This window comes from Conger conger, chromosome 18 (assembly GCF_963514075.1).
Source record: "Conger conger chromosome 18, fConCon1.1, whole genome shotgun sequence".
In the NCBI taxonomy this organism is placed as follows: Eukaryota; Metazoa; Chordata; class Actinopteri; order Anguilliformes; family Congridae; genus Conger; species Conger conger.
Window position 1 is genome coordinate 32,797,992 of NC_083777.1, and position 21,166 is coordinate 32,819,157.

The 21,166-nt window shown below is 45.5% G+C and overlaps 1 protein-coding gene across 1 annotated transcript; it reads left to right on the top strand.

Annotated features, from left to right (window-relative positions):
• LOC133118029 (calpain-2 catalytic subunit-like) lies at positions 1 to 20,573 on the top strand. Its single transcript, XM_061227638.1, has 21 exons — positions 1 to 459; positions 936 to 1,005; positions 4,345 to 4,463; positions 6,403 to 6,536; positions 7,799 to 7,967; positions 8,886 to 8,969; positions 10,376 to 10,461; positions 10,969 to 11,037; positions 11,784 to 11,944; positions 13,676 to 13,845; positions 14,236 to 14,247; positions 15,150 to 15,361; positions 16,258 to 16,294; positions 16,416 to 16,481; positions 17,022 to 17,079; positions 17,158 to 17,222; positions 17,711 to 17,779; positions 18,524 to 18,602; positions 19,492 to 19,608; positions 20,106 to 20,164; positions 20,347 to 20,573. The coding sequence occupies exons 1-21, from the start codon at positions 223 to 225 to the stop codon at positions 20,368 to 20,370; spliced, it is 2,097 nt and encodes a 698-aa protein (XP_061083622.1). The 5' UTR covers positions 1 to 222; the 3' UTR covers positions 20,371 to 20,573.
• The last annotated feature ends 593 nt before the right edge of the window (positions 20,574 to 21,166 follow it).

The following is a 21,166-nucleotide window of genomic DNA, read 5'->3' on the forward strand; positions in this document are numbered from 1 at the left end:
TATGAAATCGACTGAACGTACGAACCGAAAACTTAGTATCACTCGTTACTACCTTTAGCTATGTCCCAAAACACTACTCAGTAGCCTATCGACTTGCTGTCGGGCCACGCCTGAAATTTCATGGGCGGAGGAAGAATGCAACTTTTCCGAGAGCTAAAAACTGTCCTTTGGTGCCACTGAGTTGCGGTGCCGAGCGCGGAGTGCGAGAGGGACCAAACAGGCATGGCTGGAGTCGCATCTACGCTGGCCAAAAAGCGGGCACTTGCCGCTGGCTTCGGTACCAACGCGAATGCTGATAAATACCTGAACCAAGACTTTGAGACGCTGAGGAGCCAGTGTCTCAGCCGAGGCGCTCTCTTTTCGGATCCTACTTTTACAGCCGCGCCGGAATCTTTGGGTTTTAACGAGCTTGGACCGCGCTCGTCGAAAACTAGAGGCATTCAATGGAAAAGACCAGGCGTAAGTCATAGTTATAACTATAGTACTGCATTACTACAGTAATAGCGACTTGAAGATTGTTATCGGTTTTTATCGGTTTTAAACAATGTATATGCTTGGCCTATATATTCTTTGCTAAGCATACGCGGGCGTAAAACGCATACAAAAGTCAAAGGAAAATTTGGGAAATGTTTGGCCTGTAAAAAGATTTGCTAATTTAGCATACTGTAACATCAATGTCTGTCGTCTGATTCCCTGCGGGAGAAAGGTGTCGTATTCAGATGGGCGTGGTCGCCAAAGTAATTGCTATCCAAATGTATGTTTGCTGTCATATTGTACAGAATTCGACTTCAGTACTGTTATATGTTATTTTCTGGTCAATGATGAGCACAGTCCTTTCATCTTTGTTTACATTACACAAAAAGTGTGTTGGCTATTAACGCATCCTTTTTGAGAACGTGGCTCCTATTAACCATGGCCAACTTTTCTTTACCCAGGAACTCGTCTCACGTCCGAAGTTCATCGTTGGCGGAGCCACAAGGACCGATATCTGCCAGGGAGCCCTAGGTGAGGTGGACTGATGGTGTTAATTTAAAAACCGCATATCGGAGAAACGCCGTCTCTGAATAGGGATGAAAGAGTAATGTAAAAACTGTTTACTGGGTGTTTTTCAGTTCCACTTATTCAGAGAAAATGCTCATTGGCCCCTCCGGATCAGAGTTTGACAAATCAGCTGTACGGGCTGCCGCTTGTGTGCAGTTCAGAGGGTTGATGTACAGTGAGCCAGTGTGTATGGGGGGGTGTTGACTGGTGAGGAGGGGCCGGTGGGGGGGTTGTGCCCTGGTGGGGAGGGGCCTATTTTTTGCATTTTTGCTCAGGGCTCCACCTGCGGAGTGTGGGTGCCTCATGGAGCTCATGTATGAGTTAAGGCCCAGCGTGGAGCTGACCTCAAACATTCATTCTGCTCATGCATCTGGGATGTGTGCGGATTTTTGTGTGGAAGGATGTGTGCTGTTTTTTGTCTGGAAGGATTTTTAATTTTTTTTGTCAACATTAGCTTTTTTTTGAGAAATTGAGAAACAACAAAAATAAAAAAACCCATTGAGAATACTGTTTACAGAAATTTAATCAGAGTCTTTGTGGGGAAAATGCGAAGGGCAGAATATGTTTGTAACATGATACAACAAACAAAGCTTACACCTTTACTGTACATAGCAGCCAGCACAATGCACAAGTGGCCTATTTGATGTCTTAAAATGAACATTTCTGGCGCCAGAACTAGTGGTCTATACACTGCACTCTCAAAACGGATGTTAAAAAAAAAAACACAACATAATTTTTTACATACCTCCACATACAGTTAAGACAACACATTTTGTGTTACTTTCAACACGGTGTGTTAAATCTCCCTTTGTAACACATAAATTGTAGATTATTTTGTAACACAAGCCTTGTAACTTTGACACAAAATATAATGGAAGTAACTCAAAAGTAGGAACATAAAACGTGGTGGATATTAACACATCCTTTTTGAGTGCCTGTGTGTGTGAAAGAGCGTGAGAGGGAGAGAGCGAGAGGGAGAGAGAGAGAGGGGAGAGCATGAGAGGGAGAGAGAGTGAGGGGGGAGAGCGCATGACAGGGAGAGAAAGTGAGGGGGGGGAGAGAGAGAGAGAGCGTAGGAGGGGGAGAGAGAGAGGGAGAGAGAGAGGGAGAGAGAGCATGTGCAGATCCTTCCTGGGTGGGTTTTGGGAGTGCCCTGTTCTGATCGTCTGCTTTGTTACGGATGTGTGTTCCTGTTTACTGTGTTTACCTGTTCCCAGGCCCAGGGCTAATCCTATTATAACCTGTACGAGACATCCTCTAATGTGCAGTATAGCTTCGTAAGATGTATGTCCTGGGAAGTTAAGATGACCAGTGCTGATTTGAAACCAGTTTGGCAGTTTTTTTCTGTTTTGGGCTTGGACGTTAGCAGACAGAGCAGAGCTGCATTCAACTGGTTCTGTGGTTATATGCACTTCAACTGGTTCTGTGGTTATATGCACTTCAACTGGTTCTGTGGTTATATGCACTTCAACTGGTTCTGTGGTTATATGCACTTCAGTGTTGACCATGTTTGTAGTGTTTAGCTGGTTTGGAGTGGTTTGTGTGTAGGACCTTCCCCGCACTGCTTTTCTGTAGCCAAAGGCGTGGTGTTTGTTTTTCGTCTTGCTGGCCTTAGTCTATTCTACTGCACGTACCGCACTAATGGGGGAATGACATGTATTAAGAGTTGATTTAACACCAAACATTACTGTAAATGGTGAGTAAATAAATTAATGTTCATGAAGAGTAAAATAAATAATATCTAAATATCTACCATTCTAATATACTTTGTTAAAAAAAAGTTGCATGGCTTAGTGTTGCACTCATATGTAAACAATACAGCAACAAAATAAATGTTTTTATTATGCAGAGATTGGGGGAGGAATGTGTAACCATGGAGATCACTGCCCCCCACCTCTGGGCAGAGGCTGACAGGAAGAGGGGGAAAAGCCTGCCAGTGTTTCTGAGGCAGGGCCTGAAAGGGGAAGTTTGGGTGGTGTGAGATTCATTGTCAAACTTACAACAAACCCTGGGCACAGACAGCTCCATGGAGACCGTTGCTATTATGCCCTCATGAGTCATGACTAAGGGTGAAATCATAAACGGAATAGGCTAATTATAAGCCCATTAGTTAACCCTTTGAGTAATTTGAAGTTGTTGGGGTTTTTTTTAATGTTCTTTTGTAAAAGTTTGCCTTTGATTGCCAGTAGTGACTGTTACATCAGCGTTAGAATCTTCCGTAAGAAATACTGTAATCACATATTTGTGACCTTGGGATAAGAGTCCTTCACGGCGTGATATCCACCAGTGTTCGTCTCCATAGAGTGCTTGTTAAGCACCGCCATCCTCCTCCACCTTCTTTCGGTGTGCCCCTGAACACAGGAGGGCTCCCCAGACCTCGGCAGTGGAAATGTGCGCTGTGCAGGGAGAGGTCCTGATCAGGGTGTGCACGCGCGAAGCCGCGGCGTGGCGAAACGAGTCCCAGCCGCACGCACGGAGGAAGCGCGATCCCAACGCCAAACACACTCATTCACCAAATATGCGGTTTTGAAAAAATGTTGGCCATTGTTTTTATTTAAAAAGCCTCGCGTGTTGTGCCAAGCTTGTGGGCTGCTGTGTTTAGTTACAGAGCCCAATGGGAATGAGCAAAACAAGCCAACGCTACGCTGTAGCTTCATCCTGTCATTTTACCGATGTGTGTTTCAGAATTCAGCATTACATTTCCGTTTCACACGGAAATTCAGAACACTTCACTTGGCACAACTTTATGTGAGACGCATGTTAAATTGTGAACGACACATTTTCAGGAGATGAAAAAAGTATTCCGCTTGCGAACTATCGCGGCGTTTATGTGCACACGATTTCCCTAGATTTGGTCATGAGCCAGGATGGGGGTGGTTTTGAGAAGTGATCAAGCGGGGCTGAATCGTACGGAGGCTGAGAGGGAGGTTGTTCTGCTATGAAAGCCCAGTCTGTATGAAAGCAAGGCCAAGGGGGGTGCAGTTTGAACCATTTTCTGGAGGGGGGGGGGGGGGGGGGGGGCAGGAGACAGGCTTGACTTTGGCCTTGTGTCTGTTCCACCAAGGCGGATGATGATGGCCTTCAGGCTTGTCATGAGAAGCAGACCGGTTGAGGCCGGTGGAGTGCAGCTGATTCTGCATGAAAAAACATTTTCTCTGAGCTGCGCCGATGCCACAGCGACCACAAATATTCTGTTCTTTTCCTGTGCCTCCATTTCCCCCCCCCCCCCTTTGCTTTGTTTCCATGACGATTACGCTGGGATGCATTGCTCACAAAGTGTTGTTTTTTTTCCGTGACTACCAGGTGACTGCTGGCTCCTGGCCGCCATCGCCTCTCTCACGCTCAATGAAGATGTTCTGGCCAGAGTTGTCCCTAGTGGACAGGGCTTTGGGGACAACTATGCTGGCATCTTTCACTTCCAGGTAAAGGCCGTCTGCACTGAGAGCTCCAGTGATGTTGCTGTGCTGCTGCTGTAAAGATGATGAATAAGAAGAAGTGTGTGATAAAGTAGCAGTTTCCAAACTGAGCTCTTTTCAGATGACTCACCCTGATTGCAGTCTCATCTGACAAATGCGTCAAAATGTTTTTAAACATACAGTACATGAGACCGTAGCAAGTGCACTGCATTTTGCACTGATACATTCTCCTGTTAATATCAATGGAAAGCGTTTCACCACTTGTTCAACCCCTGTGAACACCCGCCATATCGTGTGTGTGCATGTGTGTATATGGAAAGACTTAAGGAGTGGCTTTGAGGTTTTGACTGATTTTTCCTGAGAAAAGCCATTAGCTTCTATTCTGAAATAGACAGAGCCTTGCTGTCAGTGTGTTGGTGGAGTTTAGGGTGAAGTAGATTTGGTTTAAGGGCAGAGGACTTCCAGACTCTCAGAAATTCCATGACTCATACTTTTGGAAAAAAATCCCTCCTGGAACGCTGTCCGTGTTGTATGTCCCGAGATGCCTTATTGTCTCTGTAGGTGGGGTGGAAGGAAGGGGATTTTGAATCACAATAGGAAGTGGGGGGGAGGGGATCAGCAAATTAGTGATCCCAAAAGGGGGCTGATTTTATCTGTTTATGAAGTTGAGTTTGTAGCGCTAATGTGTGTTTGTCCTCTGGATTGTTTTATGTCACGAGAAATACGGGTTCATTGCCCTCGCAGTTCTGAGTCCGTATTTCTGTGTATTTCTGACTCAATTTTGCCCATTTAAATTTAAAGTGTAAATAACATGAATGACTCGGTCATTTAACAGATATTTAAATCCATAAAATCACCACACCTTCACAGGAAAAAGGCAAGAAATATTGATATCCTGCAAAAATAATATGAATGATTATATTTTTACAATATAATTGTTGTTTAGAAGAGCAGGACACTTCCCATTCAAATGTAGTGTGTGGCAGTGTGTAGTGTGTGGCAGTGTTTAGTGTGTGGCAGTGTTTAGTGTGTGGCAGTGTGTAGTGTGTGGCAGTGTGTAGTGTGTGGCAGTGTGTAGTGTGTGGCAGTGTTTAGTGTGTGTGGCAGTGTGTAGTGTGTGGCAGTGTGTAGTGTGTGGCAGTGTGTAGTGTGTGGCAGTGTGTAGTGTGTGGCAGTGTTTAGTGTGTGGCAGTGTGTAGTGTGTGGCAGTGTGTAGTGTGTGGCAGTGTTTAGTGTGTGGCAGTGTTTAGTGTGTGGCAGTGTGTAGTGTATGGCAGTGTTTATATCCGTGGAGTTATTCCGTTATGAGGATGGCAGACTGTGAATCGGATGACTCGGGTTAAAGTCATTCAGATCTCAAGTCTCATGAACACGCTGTTAACTAATATGCAAAGGACATACGGTAACACTGTTAGCCAACATCCATATTACAATCCTGAACCTGGCGTGTGTTCAAGATGGCAAACGTTTGCAGCAAACGTTTGCAGCAAACAGTTAGTGTTGAATGATTTTAAATGAACATTCTATTTAGTTCGCCACCAACGCATTTTTAATACAAATGGATGCGACTTTGTTCTAACAATGCCAGCAAGCTGATTCATTTCTTACTGTACCTGTGAGTTATGTTTTGTAGGTAATAACAAACATAATTAATTGATTAAAGTGTATCGTAACTGCCAAATAATAACGTCAACTTTTGTTCTCTTGGTGTTTTCCCCTTCAGCAGCTATTTTTGTTATTTTTTGCTATTTCTGCGCACAACCTTTTCAAACTGTCAGCTAACGGTCCTGCTGAACAGAAGAATGTTTGAATATGTGTACGCACGTCTGGAGTGCACAGGAATAGTGTAGTTCTTGCTAGCCTACTAAATTCTCAGTAATCGCCATCCGTAAATGGAAAAAAAATATTGCAGATAACATTTTTTACCCGTCCTCTGTTCCCCCAGTTCTGGCAGTTTGGGGAGTGGGTGGATGTGGTGATTGACGACAGGCTGCCCACCAAAGACGGGGAGCTGCTGTTCGTCCACTCAGCCGAGGGGTCTGAGTTCTGGAGCGCCCTGCTGGAGAAGGCCTACGCCAAGTGAGTAGGCCTCACTGTCTCTGGCATGTTGTTATGTTGAACTGTGAGTGAACACACCTCATTCAACAGCAAGAGATGACATTGAGCTGAATCAGGTGTGCCAAATTTGGGTTGAAATGAAAACAGGTAGATCTCCAGGAACAAGGTCGGAAATCACTGGTGTAGAGAGCATTCTTAAAGCAGAAGATGTATAAATGAAGAATTGCATTTCCAAAATCCCACAGCACTTGCTACCTGAATCCTATAATTATCTTCACCAAAAATTGCTCCCAAAATCCTATAATAGTATAGGATTATTATTCTATAGTAGCTACCTTCATTCTGTAAGACTTTCAGTTGGAATGCTGAAATAACTACCTAAATACCATTACAATTGCTACCCATTGCATTTACTACCTGCATTACACAGCAGTCACTGCCTAAATTTCATAACAATCTTGACTCAAATTATGACGATTAGACCATTTAGAAATAACTGGGCCCAACAGCTGTCTGATCTTATCGTGGCTACACCGGGTAAACCTTTCAGCTCCCAGTCATGTGCCTTAGCCACTATGCTGCAGGCCGCCCTGTAGAGCAAGGTCAGCGTCACAACATGACCCTCTCAGAGCATGAGATCCCTGCCCCAGCTGGGAATCAGACCCCGGTTGCAGGAAGGGGGGTCGTGATGCCCTGCAGTGCTGTCCCTGGCTGCATTGGGTGGGTCTGGCTGGACCGGGTGGGCCTGGCTGGATTGGGTGGGTCTGGCTGGATTGGGTGGGTCTGGCTGGACAGGGTGGGCCTGGCTGGACCGGATGGGTCTGGCTGGACCGGGTGGGCCTGGCTGGATTGGGTGGGTCTGGCTGGATTGGGTGGGTCTGGCTGGACAGGGTGGGTCTGGCTGGACCGGATGGGTCTGGCTGGACCGGGTGGGCCTGGCTGGATTGGGTGGGTCTGGCTGGATTGGGTGGGTCTGGCTGGACCGGGTGGGCCTGGCTGGATTGGGTGGGTCTGGCTGGGCCGGGTGGGCCTGGCTGGATTGGGTGGGCCTGGCTGGATTGGGTGGGTCTGGCTGGACCGGGTGGGCCTGGCTGGATTGGGTGGGTCTGGCTGGATTGGGTGGGTCTGGCTGGTCCGGGTGGGTCTGGCTGGACTGGATGGGTCTGGCTGGATTGGGTGGGTCTGGCTGGATTGGGTGGGCCTGGCTGGACCGGGTGGGTCTGGCTGGGCCGGGTGGGCCTGGCTGGATTGGGTGGGTCTGAGGCCTGTGGGTCTGTCTGCAGGGTGAACGGCTGCTACGAGGCTCTGTCCGGGGGCTCCACCACCGAGGGCTTTGAGGACTTCACCGGCGGCATCGCGGAGAACTACGACCTGAAGAAGGCCCCGTCCAACATGTTCCAGATCATCCGGAAGGCCCTGGAGGCCGGCGCCCTGCTGGGCTGCTCCATCGACGTGCGTAAGGCCGGCCCGTCGCTGAGGCCCACGGACCCTCAGGGCTTTAGGCCCAGTGGAACGTCCCTGTGTGGAAGAGCCTGCCAGGACATGTAGTGGAGGCAGAAACTGGGGGGGTTTTAAAGACCAGGCTTGATACAGTGCTAGATACTATTGAGCTTTTAGGCAGACTGAGCAGTAGGTTCACTTTAGTGGGAAAAGGCGAGCATTGCTGGGCTGAATGGCGGGTTCTCATCATTACCTTATGTCATGTACGGCTTTGGCCTGGTTTCTCCTCAGTTTAAATGCTGTTGTTGTTTGTGTGTTCTTGTCCCTGGGGGAGGGGGGGCTGCTTTGTCTGTAGAAGTACTTCCTGTCCATCCATCATCTCTGCCTTTCAGTGATGAGCTGAAGTGTCATTTTATTTTAAAAGCAAAGCTGTATCAGCTGAGTGTATTAATTATGCATGATGAACAATGTTTGAATACGTTTCACAATAGGTTGAAATTGATTTTCCACCAGTCACTTAAATCTGTTTGGCTGTACCAGTAGTTTCAGAACTTTAGGACCCATACAGATGTGGCATTCTTATGAATGTACAATATAAAGGGCGTGCAAGTTTGTATGCCCAACCCTGATTCTGTCCCACATCTCATTTGACAGCTAGAGAGCTACTTCAGATATCAATTTGTAGAATCAGTTGAAATGAAAACCTACAGGGCAGTAGGTTGGTAATAGGAACAGGGCTGGGCACCATTGTTAGAAGTTTAGTGTGAATTCAGACCTGGGTCAGTTACGTAATTGTTTTGGGAGCATTTAACAGATTACAGACAAGCTCAGTGAAGTATAGAAAGATGTTAGAATCCAAAACGGTTACCTTATTGACCAAGGTCTAAGTGCGCCGACTCTGATTTAGGATCCGTCTCTCTCTCTGTCCAGATCACCAGTGCTGCGGACTCCGAGGCCATCACCTATCAGAAGCTGGTGAAAGGGCACGCCTACTCTCTGACCGGCGCTATGGAGGTAGGGCAGCGCTCCGCTTTCCTTATGAAAGCATCAAACACAGTGGTGTAGCGTATGGAGCATCCCATCACACACAGTGGTGTAGCCTATGGAGCATCCCATCACACACTGTGGTGTAGCGTATGGAGCATCCTGTCACACACAGTGGTGTAGCATATGGAGCATCCTGTCACACACAGTGGTGTAGCATATGGAGCATCCTGTCACACACAGTGGTGTAGCGTATGGAGCATCCTGTCACACACAGTGGTGTAGCGTATGGAGCATCCTGTCACACACAGTGGTGTAGCGTATGGAGCATCCTGTCACACACAGTGGTGTAGCGTATGGAGCATCCTGTCACACACAGTGGTGTAGCATATGGAGCATCCTGTCACACACAGTGGTGTAGCATATGGAGCATCCTGTCACACACAGTGGTGTAGCGTATGGAGCATCCTGTCACACACAGTGGTGTAGCATATGGAGCATCCTGTCACACACAGTGGTGTAGCATATGGAGCATCCTGTCACACACAGTGGTGTAGCGTATGGAGCATCCTGTCACACACAGTGGTGTAGCGTATGGAGCATCCTGTCACACACAGTGGTGTAGCATATGGAGCATCCTGTCACACACAGTGGTGTAGCATATGGAGCATCCCATCACACACTGTGGTGTAGCATATGAAGCATCCTGTCACACACAGTGGTGTAGCATATGAAGCATCCTGTCACACACAGTGGTGTAGCATATGGAGCATCCTGTCACACACAGTGGTGTAGCATATGGAGCATCCTGTCACACACAGTGGTGTAGCGTATGGAGCATCCTGTCACACACAGTGGTGTAGCCTATGGAGCATCCTGTCACACACAGTGGTGTAGCATATGGAGCATCCTGTCACACACAGTGGTGTAGCATATGGAGCATCCTGTCACACACAGTGGTGTAGCATATGAAGCATCCTGTCACACACAGTGGTGTAGCATATGGAGCATCCCATCACACACAGTGGTGTAGCATATGAAGCATCCTGTCACACACAGTGGTGTAGCAGATGAAGCATCCTGTCACACACAGTGGTGTAGCATATGGAGCATCCCATCACACACTGTGGTGTAGCATATGAAGCATCCTGTCACACACAGTGGTGTAGCATATGAAGCATCCTGTCACACACAGTGGTGTAGCATATGGAGCATCCTGTCACACACAGTGGTGTAGCATATGGAGCATCCTGTCACACACAGTGGTGTAGCATATGGAGCATCCTGTCACACACAGTGGTGTAGCATATGAAGCATCCTGTCACAGGCATAATGAGCATCCTGTCTTATTACACTTGCTGAATCACTATTTGCATTTAATGTTCATGTGTTTGGATCAAGGCAGTGAGTGAATTGCATTCCCGCCCATGTCTCAGGTGGGTTACCGTGGACGCCGGGAGAAGCTGGTGAGGGTGCGGAACCCGTGGGGGCAGGTGGAGTGGACTGGAGCCTGGAGTGACAGGTATGTCCCTGTCACATCTGTCCCAACATTACATTACAGTTATTAAGCAGACACTCTTATCCAGAGCGACTTACAGTCGATTAGACTAAGCAGGGGCCAAGCCCCCTTGGAGCAATGTGGGTTAAGGGCCTTGCTCAAGGGCCCAACAGCTGCACTGGTCTTATTGTGGCTACACTGGGGCTTGTACCAATAACCTTCCGGGGCCCAGTGAAGTGGGACACTGCGCTGTAGACTGCCCCAGCATAGTTCCGACACTACAAACGTTTCTGAAAGGATTCATAGATGTGTCTGTAGGTCTCCTCTCTCTCTGGTTCTTCTGACGCCCCGGGGTGTTTGAATGCGGCTAAACTGACTCTGTCCCGGGCTCTGTCCCGGGCTCTGTCCCGGGCTCTGTCCCGGGCTCTGTCCCGGGCTCTGTCCCGGGCTCTGTCCCGGGCTCTGTCCCGGGCTCTGTCCCGGGCTCTGTCCCGGGCGCAGCTCACACTGCTGTGTTCTGCCCCCGTGCAGCTCGTCTGAGTGGAACCAGGTCGATCCTTCGGAGCGGGACAACATCAGAGCCGACGATGGAGAGTTCTGGTACGGTGAACCAGGCTTCTGTTCATAACTCATTTCAATTATATTCAAGCATAATTAATGCTTTATATGCATTACAATATGCAATATACTGTATATTTGAAAGTACTTAAGGCCAATTGTGTACTGTGCATTAATTTTCAAGAGCAAAGCCTTTTTATAAAGAAAATTTCCAGATTACTTTGCTAATGTTTAGCTCCATATCTGCAAGTTTAGGAGTTGCAACACAACTTTTGGGTTTGAATCTGTCACTGACGTAACGTTGTCGACATAACGCTATCGACGTAACGCTGTACATTTATATTTACATTTTAGTCATTTGGCAGACGCTTTTAATCCAAAGCGACTTACAAGTGCATAGGTTCTTCCACAAGCTAAAGCATCATGAAATTGGGGGAGGGATTCTGCTGTCCTGACCGTGGTAGGCAAGTCATTCCACTGCTGAGGAACCAGAACGGAAAACAGGCATGAACGTGCAGCTCGACCACCAGGTGCTCGTAGTGAGGGAACCATAAGGCGATCAGAGCTGGCAGACTGGAGTGGTCTAGCTGGGGAGTAGGGAGTGATTAAGGATTGGATGTAAGGTGGGGCAAGCCAGTGGAGGCCAATGAGGAGTGGGGTGACATGAGCCGACCTGGGCTGACAGTGATGTAATGCTAAGGCTGTCAGTGAAGTAACGCTGTCAGAGATGTAACGCTGTCAGTGACATAACGCTAACGCTGTCAGTGATGTAACACTGTGTCTTTCAGGATGTCATTTACAGAGTTCCTGCGGCATTACTCACGCCTGGAGATCTGCACTCTGACCCCAGACGCTCTGACCAGTGACAACTACAAACACTGGAGCATCTGCAACTACAACGGCAGCTGGAGGAGGGGCTCCACTGCAGGGGGCTGCCGGAACCACCCCTGTGAGTGTGTGTGTGTGTGTCTGTGTGTGTGTGAGTGTGTGTGTGTGTGTGTGTGTGTGTGTATGTGTGTGTGTGAGTGTGTGTGTGTGTGTGTACCTGTGGAGGACTATGTGAGTGAGTGAGTGTGTGTGAGTGTGTGTGAGTGTGTGTGTGTGTGTGTGTGTGTGTGTGTGTGTGTGTGTGTGAGTATGCGTGTGTGTGTGTGTTTGTGTGTGTGAGTTAGGCGTGTGAACGGTTAAACGGTTAACCGGAACTGATTTGTAACCGGTTACAAAAAAATGAATAACCGATGACCGATATTTTTTTTCTGATGGTGAAATTGTAAGCTTAATTTAAAATAAATGCACGTATTATTGCGTGCATAAACTAGCAACCGACTAGCTTCAGTAGTTTCAACAAGCAATCTGGCCATTTCAGGGGGTTTAAAATGCAAACACCACAGGAAATTGAATGCTACAGTATTAGAGTTATCAAATAATTTATGTTGACTAATGGCTAATGGTTGACTAATGGCTAATTGTAACGTTATGTCGTTTCCTAAGGTTCACAGAAGATCCGTGTTTATTCGTTGACACGCGAATTCAAACTACGGCAAACTGAACGTAGCTTTCCACTATGCTGTATCTACATAAAAATACAAAGCAATACATCATTGCACAAAATATTACAATACGCTGTTTACATTGAAATCCACAAGCTATAGTTGTACAAGCAAGCAATCTGCGACCATTTCAGAGGGTTAAGAATGCAAACACCGCATGGAATTGAATGCTACAATACTACAGTTGTTAAATAATTTCTGTGTGTTTTAAATCTGTAGCTGTTAGTTCATTTATGGCTTATTCTATGGCGTTTGTTCATCCGTGTTTATTCGTTGACACGCGAATTTAAACTACGGCAAACCGAACTTCGCTTTCCACTATGCGGTATCTACATAAAAATAAATAAAGCAATAAATTATCATTAGGCTATTTGTCATCGGGTATTGAAAGCGAAAATTCCCTGCTTTCACACGTTAATCTCACCACCATGATTGTCCCACGCCATATAAAATGCATTGGCATATAAAATGCAAGTTTACCGTCACATGAGAATATATGAAATTGTACTCTGTATTGTACCTGCATTGGCATTCAAGTAAAATCATTAGACCAGCCGCCTATGGTAAAATAGCAAATATTGCGTGACCACGGAATTTTGAGTGCACAACCCCGTAGTTGTTAACAGCAGCATATTTACAGATTTCATGCCAATCAGGTCTTTCAGGCAGAAGACGGAGAAGAGGGATGAAAACATGAAGAATTATAATTTTAACCGATGCATTTTTAAAAATGACACACGATCGACCAGCTTGGACGTAAACCACAGGGATTTCACAACAGATTTCTGCAACTGTGAGGGTACACTGCACAATGTCAATTTAAATGTAAATATTTAATTTGGTAATTAGGCTGACTTACTATAAAATGCAATTTCATTGATCAGTAATCCAGTTCAAATAAAATAAATTAAAAAAAAAAAACATACGACCCCTAGCGGCCATAAGCAATATCGGTTAACCGGTTAACCGTTTAAAAAATGGGATGGTAATTACAAAAACTGATGATTTGTTACATTCCTAGCCTGAGTTTGTGTGCGTGTATGGGTGTGTGTGTGTGTGTAAAAGTGCTTTTGGTTTGATAAGGGCTGAGTGTAAAAGGCCATATTTAAGCCGCATCCTGCCCCCCGCAGACACGTTCTGGATGAACCCCCAGTTTAAGATCACCCTGGAGGAGGAGGACGATGACCCGGACGATAACGAGGCGGGCTGCACCTTCCTGGTGGGACTGATCCAGAAGAACCGGCGTCGCCTGAGGAAGATGGGCCAGGACATGAACACCATCGGCTTTGCCATCTACGAGGTGACCTCTGACCCCTGACCCCTCACCCCTGGCCTCTGCCACACACCTGGAACAAATGCATATTTGGAGACACTGCTAAAATGTTAAAATGATCTTGCAGATCCCTCAGAATTGATCAACAAAAATATGTTGCGACACAAAACGTGAAATCAGGAAAAGAAGAATTTTCTTCTCAAAATTTCTGAAAATAATTGTCAGTAATCTGAGGCATTGGACCCCCATGGCTGGACTGCCAGACTGGTGGGGGAGATGCACCAGGAGGTTTTAAGGCTTACTCACACATGATATGCACTTACTGTTATAATCGTGTTTGAACGTAATGCATCGGGATTTGTGAGGTCCAAATTCTTCTTGTTGGTTTGTTAATTCTTGTTTTTCACTGTGTTTCAGGTTCCACCCCAGGTGAGACGTCTAGAACCAATCAGATCAGCTCACTGGATGTGCAGGTCAATCTGAGGTCAAATGGGTGGGGATGAACGAACAGCACAGCTATCCTTTTATTTTATTTTAATCCTTTGAAGAACAGGGTTTTTTTTTTTTTTTTACTAGATTCAATGTTTCTAGAATGTTCTAGAACTTCAATTAAGAACATTCTTTTTTTTCCCTTTTTTTCACCCAATTTGGTAGCCAATTGTACCCCGTCTAATTCGATTAGAGCTAGTATTAGATACACCGCCCACACCCCGTCCCTCGGTGGCCCTACGAGAGCGACACGCCTTCTTCTTCTGATTCCGAGGCGCCCAAGGTGCTTTTTTGTGCGGCGATCTACTAACCCTGCCAAGTCCCTCCCCCTAGAGCAGCGAGCCAATTATGCTGCTCCACGTGAGCCGGCCAAACTTGGCTTTTTGGCAGGACCGGGAATCGAACCCCGGTCCCCGGTGTGCAACTGCAGCAAACTGCAACCGCAAGTCTGCTGCATCTTAGCCTGCGATTAAGAACATTCTGATCACATACAGACTCCCTGCGGTTTCAACATCAGCTTTGCTCTGAATATCATCATCATGTCAAATATTTTCCTGCTGAAATATATTAGTTGGAAATGACTTTTTATGAATTTTATGTTCCTTGTACTAAATGACGTCTATTTTGGCCAAATCCAGGGAAAAACAGAAGGAAATCAGCGGTACTATCTTGTTTTGACTGTGTTACTAGGGTGACATAATCAGAACCATTTTGTCCAGTTGCGTTTGTGGCCAGACGTTTTGTGAGTCTTCCCTGCTCGTGAGGTATTCATTCTGAAGGCGGGCCATGGCGTTGTCTGTCATGCTTACCTCTTCATCCTGATTGGCTCTTTCTCCTGTCAGTTTCGCGGGCAGAGGGAGGTGCACCTGGATAAGAACTACTTCATGACGCACGGGCAGAAGGCGCGGTCCGAGACCTTCATCAACCTGCGCGAGGTCAGCACGCGCTTCAAAATGCCCCCTGGAGAGTACCTCATCGTGCCCTCCACCTTCGAGCCGCACATGGACGGAGATTTCTGCATCCGCGTCTTCTCCGAGAAGCAGAGTGAAACTCAGTAAGCCCTGCGCCCATTACATGAGATATGCGTAGAAATATGTGCATCTACAGCGCAGACCGTCAGTATTTAGACAGCGGTACACATTCTGTTCATTTCATCGTGTCATTGCAGATCCAGTGCGCTTGTGTCCAGAGACAAGATAATAGAAATACTTATGGACTGCACTATATTTTTCCACAAATGTGAATTAGTGAATTAAACAATTAGATTAAGCAGGCGTGGGTTTGGTTCGTACATCAGAGACCTGTGGAAAGGTTGATGTGCTGTTGAGCCAGTAGGGGGCACTCTTCCCTCTGGACAAATATAAATCCTAGCACAAAAGGTGCTGTCCTTGGGTTGAAATATAGGTCCTGGCACTCATTAAAGATTCCCTGGCAGTAATTTTGAAAGCAGTGTTAACCCCGTTAGCTCCTGGGCGAAATCACATGAGCGCGCTCTGTGAGTCTGGCCCCCGAATCGGCCCTAAGATTGGCTGTGCGATCCATGTCCATGTGGGCTGTCACTGCAGAGGTGAACTGTGTTTTCAGTATACCTGTCTGATTAAGTAAAAGCACAAAGACTTAATTGTTTTCCAGCAGTCTGGAACAAGTGGTTTTGCCATGTTTGTAACTAGAAATAATGTAGATATTAAAGTAATTATAATTCATGCATCCTGCAATGTCTGCCACATCCATCTCACCATCTAACAGCCCTTATCGGCAAATTCAAATGAAATCAAACTGATGAGAAAAGGAGAAATTGCAGTTATTCACACTGAAGCGTTCTCGCGCTGAAATCGTCATCGAGAGTGCGCCTGCCACTTCTGTCTGCGTAGTTATACCGGTGTAAATTCTCTATTTCTCCTCTCCCCCCCCCTCCCTCCCTCACTCTCTCTCTCTCTCTCTCTCTCTCAGGCCCTGCGATGACCCAGTGGAAGCAGAGCTGGATGACGTGAGTAGTGTTTACATCCATTATCTATATGATGTCATGATTTGGGATTTTTGTGTCGTAAATGCTTGTGTGTGTGTGTGTGTGTGTGTGTGTGTGTGTGTGTGTGTGTGTATTTTATCAGGAGATTGTATCTGAGGAAGAAGTGGATGCCGGGTTTAGAGGCCTCTTCACTAAACTGGCTGGAAGTGTAAGTGTTAAGTGTTTTTAAAACCTTTTACAATGGCACTAGAGCTTACCTGCTTATGGCAGTCCATCAAAAATCGAAGATGACATTGCTTCCAATAATGTGTGATTGGTGGGAACTAAAACCAGGACGAAACATTACTTGGCAACATGAGAAATATTATGAAAAGATTCCTCATTTAAACTCAGAAGACTCAGACCATAAAGGGCTGAAGTGAGCTCAGAAACAGTGCAGTTTAATGGTTATGGTAGTTTAGGTCTCGTCACCAAAAGGTTGCATGTTAGGACTCTGCAGTAGTACCCTTTACCAAGGTACTTAATCTGAATGGTTTCAGTATATATCCCACTGTATACGTGGATAATACATAAACATGTAAAAGTGGTATAACATAGACCTGGGTGGAATATATAATTATTTGGGATTCAAATACTGTTCTATGCTATAGTGAGCTTGTCTGGAGTATTGGAACTTATGCTGTGTCAGATGCTGGATAGGAACAATCTACCTGTAATGATTAATGTGCTCTGTGCTTCATGCTTCCAGGACATGGAGATATCTGCAGTAGAGCTGAAGACTATCTTCAACAAAATCATCGCCAAACGTGAGCTTTTTCTTCTCTCTGCAACTCGGTAGAATCTTTTTGTCATCGGAACGGTTAAAGATGGCGAATGTGTTGCAGGTTCTGACATAAAAACGGACGGATTCAGTCTCGACACCTGTAGGATCATGGTCAACCTCATGGATGTATCCTTCCTGCGCAGAATGGGCATGTTTTCAGAGTTTCACTGCTCACTGCTGTACTCCATGAAGCCTACAGTACAGGGTCATGAAGCCTACATTACAGGGTCATGAAGCCTACATTACAGGGTCATAAAGCCTACATTACAGGGTCGTAAGCATAGTATGAATAGTACTGCTTCTGACAGACTTCATAACACTGTCATAATGTGTGCAGAAAAATTGTTTTGGAAAATTGCATTGAACATTATGACACTGTTATAGTAACACATGAGCTGTACCACTGTCATTGATGACTATTATATGGAAGTGTCATTTTGACTATCTGGAGTATAGTTCAAGTAAAATTTCACGTTCATGTTCACATTCCTTTGCAAATAATCAGGGATCATACACCAGGATTATGAAATTGAAAGTAAAGGGAATGAATAATTGTATGCCATACTGCATACAGGGTTTACTGCGTGTCCCAGATCTCCTTGACTCTTTGGCAGGACAGCGGTAACGCAAAGCTGGGGATCGGTGAGTTTGCCACCCTGTGGAAGAAGGTACAGAAGTACCTGGTAAGAAACATTCTGGAGCTGTATAGGGCACATTGCAGACCAACTAATGTGGCAGCCAATTTACCCTTTTTTATTGTTATTTTTTTTCATAATTCCAAGTGTTGTAGAACTTACCTGTGGTGATTCTTATAGCAGCATTAGGATATTCAATTAAGAACATTCCAATCCCATATTTGAGATCTTAAAAGAAATTGCTGACAACCTAACTCTACAGGGAACTAGTGGACCATTTGAAACACAGCCTGATAATCAAACCATTTAACTACAGATTCTTCACCAACCAAAATGTACAATCAAGTGAAAGACGTTTTTGAATACTGGTTAAAGTAGAGGTTTATTTCATACTTCTGAAGGGTTAAACCATTTCAATCATTTATCTGACTAAGCATTCAATGCAAAGTGACTGTGCAATAAACACAACCCACATTTCTTTGCTTAAATAAGCCATGTAACTACAGTTCATAACTCATGGCTCAATACAACATTCATTCATAAGTACTGAGAGCAGGTGATTAATGTCCTTTGGGAGGTTTACTTCTGAGTAAAGCCATACCATAGATAATAATGAAATAAATTAAATGCTATCATTTTCTTTTGGGTCTGTAATCGCCCTTCTTGGACAGGTGAAGTTGTTGACTGTTACAGAGTTGATGGATGAGGAGATGGGTTAGGTGTCGTAGTTTGCAGTGTCGTCATGTAAACGCTGGGTTCTACAATGTCTGCATGCAGTCTTTGTTCTTGCAGTCGATCTACAAGACGAATGATTTGGACGGATCAGGGAACATGAGCACACCGGAGATGCGCATGGCTCTGAAGGCCGCAGGTAAGTCCGCATGCAGGTGGGCATCCAGGTAATGCAAGCAGGTGTGGCTCCACCATGAATGAAGCAAATGGTATCCCAGCTTGCATTGCAGCATGGCTGTGGAAGGAAACCTCAGTGATATTGGCAGAGCTGTAGGGGGCTGTAGGGGGCTGTAGGGAGCTGTAGGGGGCTGTATGGAGCTGTAGGGAGCTGTATGGAACTGTAGGGAGCTGTAGGAGGCTGTATGGAGCTGTATGGAGTTGTATGGAACTGCAGGGGGCTGTAGGGGGCTGTATGGAGCTGTAGGGAGCTGTATGGAACTGTAGGGAGCTGTAGGAGGCTGTATGGAGCTGTAGGGGGCTGTAGGGAGCTGTATGGAGCTGTAGGGGGCTGTATGGAGCTGTAGGGAGCTGTAGGGGGCTGTATGGGGCTGTATGGGGCTGTAGGGGGCTGTATGGAGCTGTAGTGGGCTGTAGGGAGCTGTAGGGGGCTGTATGGAGCTGTATGGGGCTGTATGGGGCTGTATGGAGCTGTATGGAACTGTAGGGAGCTGTCTGGGGCTGTAGGGGGCTGTATGGAGCTGTAGGGGGCTGCAGGGGGCTGTAGGGGGCTGGAGATTGTTCTAGAGAGCCTCAGTGACAGAGCTGGGACTGCTATAGGGAGCGATTAGCACAAGCTTCAGTGACGACGGCTCAAATGTTTCAGCTTATTTTTCACAGGAATTCCTGAATTTGGCTTTCTCTGCTCCCATCAATGGTGCATGATTTGATTAGTATTCATTGTGAAATGGTCGTGTTGTGTTCATCCTACAGATTTCTGGACGGTAGTAGTCATCCTTCCTCTTACTTTCCTTTTTTTCTTCATTTTATTTTCTTCTTTCTCTTGTTGCTCTTGTCTGCAACCCCTCCAGGTTTCAGTCTAAACGACACTATTCATCAGATCCTGGTGGCCCGCTACGGTGAACCTGACATGACCATGGACTTTGATAACTTTGTGTCTTGCCTCATGCGTCTGGAGATGATGTTCAGTAAGTTCAGATGTTCAGTAGGTTCAGATGTTCCGCTGGACGTATATGTAAAAGGTTTTGTTTAATCTTTCATTAGCCTCCTATAACTATCTGTAATACGGTGATCATTTACCATTAGCCTCCTATAACTATCTGTAATACGGTGATCATTTACTGCATGTATAAATTATTTGTATGTTGTATTAATACAGGAAACTACACAACTTTGTGGAAAATGGCCGCGTTTCCCGAACGCGTTAAGAACGTTCTTAAGCTAAGAAAGTTCTTAAGGACCGTCAATTAGAAGGTCCTTAAGAACTTTCTTAGCTTAAGAACGTTCTTAACGCGTTCGGGAAACACGGCCAGTGTGGTTTAGGGTTCAAGGTCCAATTAGATCAAGAAGGAATACCATATAGGTCTGACAGGTGGCTTCCATAATGAACCTCTGACGTGTGTGTGCTTTAAAAACGAATGATCGCCAGACCAGTGCTGAGTTAAAACTTCTCTCTTATCTGTAGAAGTCTTCAAGAAGCTAGATGTGGATCAGAGTGGTTCCATAGAGCTGGACTTCTTTCAGGTAAATAACTTTTATGATACTTTATTTTTTAAACTGATATTTTTATAGACAGTATGACGAATAGACCTGCCAGTTACATATGCATCATAATAAAGTCTGCCCTTTAGTTATCCGATTTGATTCAAGATGCAAAGAAGCTCAACGCTAATTTATTGTTTTGTTTATCTTTTGTTGTTTTCTAGTGGCTGTCATTTTCTATGATCTAGAAGACCTCGGCACAGAAGTTACAGGCCATTATACTGATCATTTCAATAAGGTTTTGTCATAAGAGTTTTTAAGATTTTACTGCACTAAAGTTGTATGACGTATTATAAATGCTGCATAATGTTGTATGTTGGACAGAGATCATCATCTTTTGTAATGCTGACATGACCAGACCGCATAAATAAAAGTTTCAGTCATGCTATGAGCTCTGTTTGTTGCTTTTTTGTGTCAGTGTTTATTCTGAGTGCATTAGTGCGCAGTGTCTGCAAGTGAGAATTATGCTGTGTGTTTTTTGAGGTTCGATGTGATGAATTGCAGTATTTGGTTGTATTTTGCCGTGAAAGGTTTTACGTTGACACTCATGTGAAATACGTATTTGAAATACCTTAAGAATAAGACGTGCTGCTATTCTGTAATGTTATTTTCTGCCACTCAAATGTCGGCTTCTCTTTCTGATGGCTGTTATCTTGAGCGCGGAATGTAATCTCACGGGCCGCGCGGGGATAGCCTGCCTGCAGCGCCGCGCTTTGCATGCTGACTTTGGGCCGGAAAGATGGGTGAGATCCAGGATCGCCATTAAAGATTAGCATCGTAAAGTTTCATCAGACCGCTAATCGTTTCCTGCGCTGTAGCCTAGCTAGCGCCTAAATAATTCAAACAAAAAACCGAACAAATATCGATTTATATTGCTTTACCTTTTCATTGCATGTATTAGCACTGCTTCTGTCAATAAGATCTATCGGTCTCAATAAAAGAATGACACATCATTGCATTCAGGTCACATTGCTTACAGGCAAG

What these genes read in the sequence shown, in the direction of transcription:
- LOC133118029 (XM_061227638.1), top strand. Translation starts at nt 223, where the DNA reads ATGGCTGGAGTCGCATCTACGCTGGCCAAAAAGCGGGCACTTGCCGCT. An exon ending in TTCAATGGAAAAGACCAGGC is followed by an intron (nt 460 to 935) that starts GTAAGTCATAGT and finishes TTCTTTACCCAG; the next exon opens with GAACTCGTCTCACGTCCGAA. An exon ending in TATCTGCCAGGGAGCCCTAG is followed by an intron (nt 1,006 to 4,344) that starts GTGAGGTGGACT and finishes CGTGACTACCAG; the next exon opens with GTGACTGCTGGCTCCTGGCC.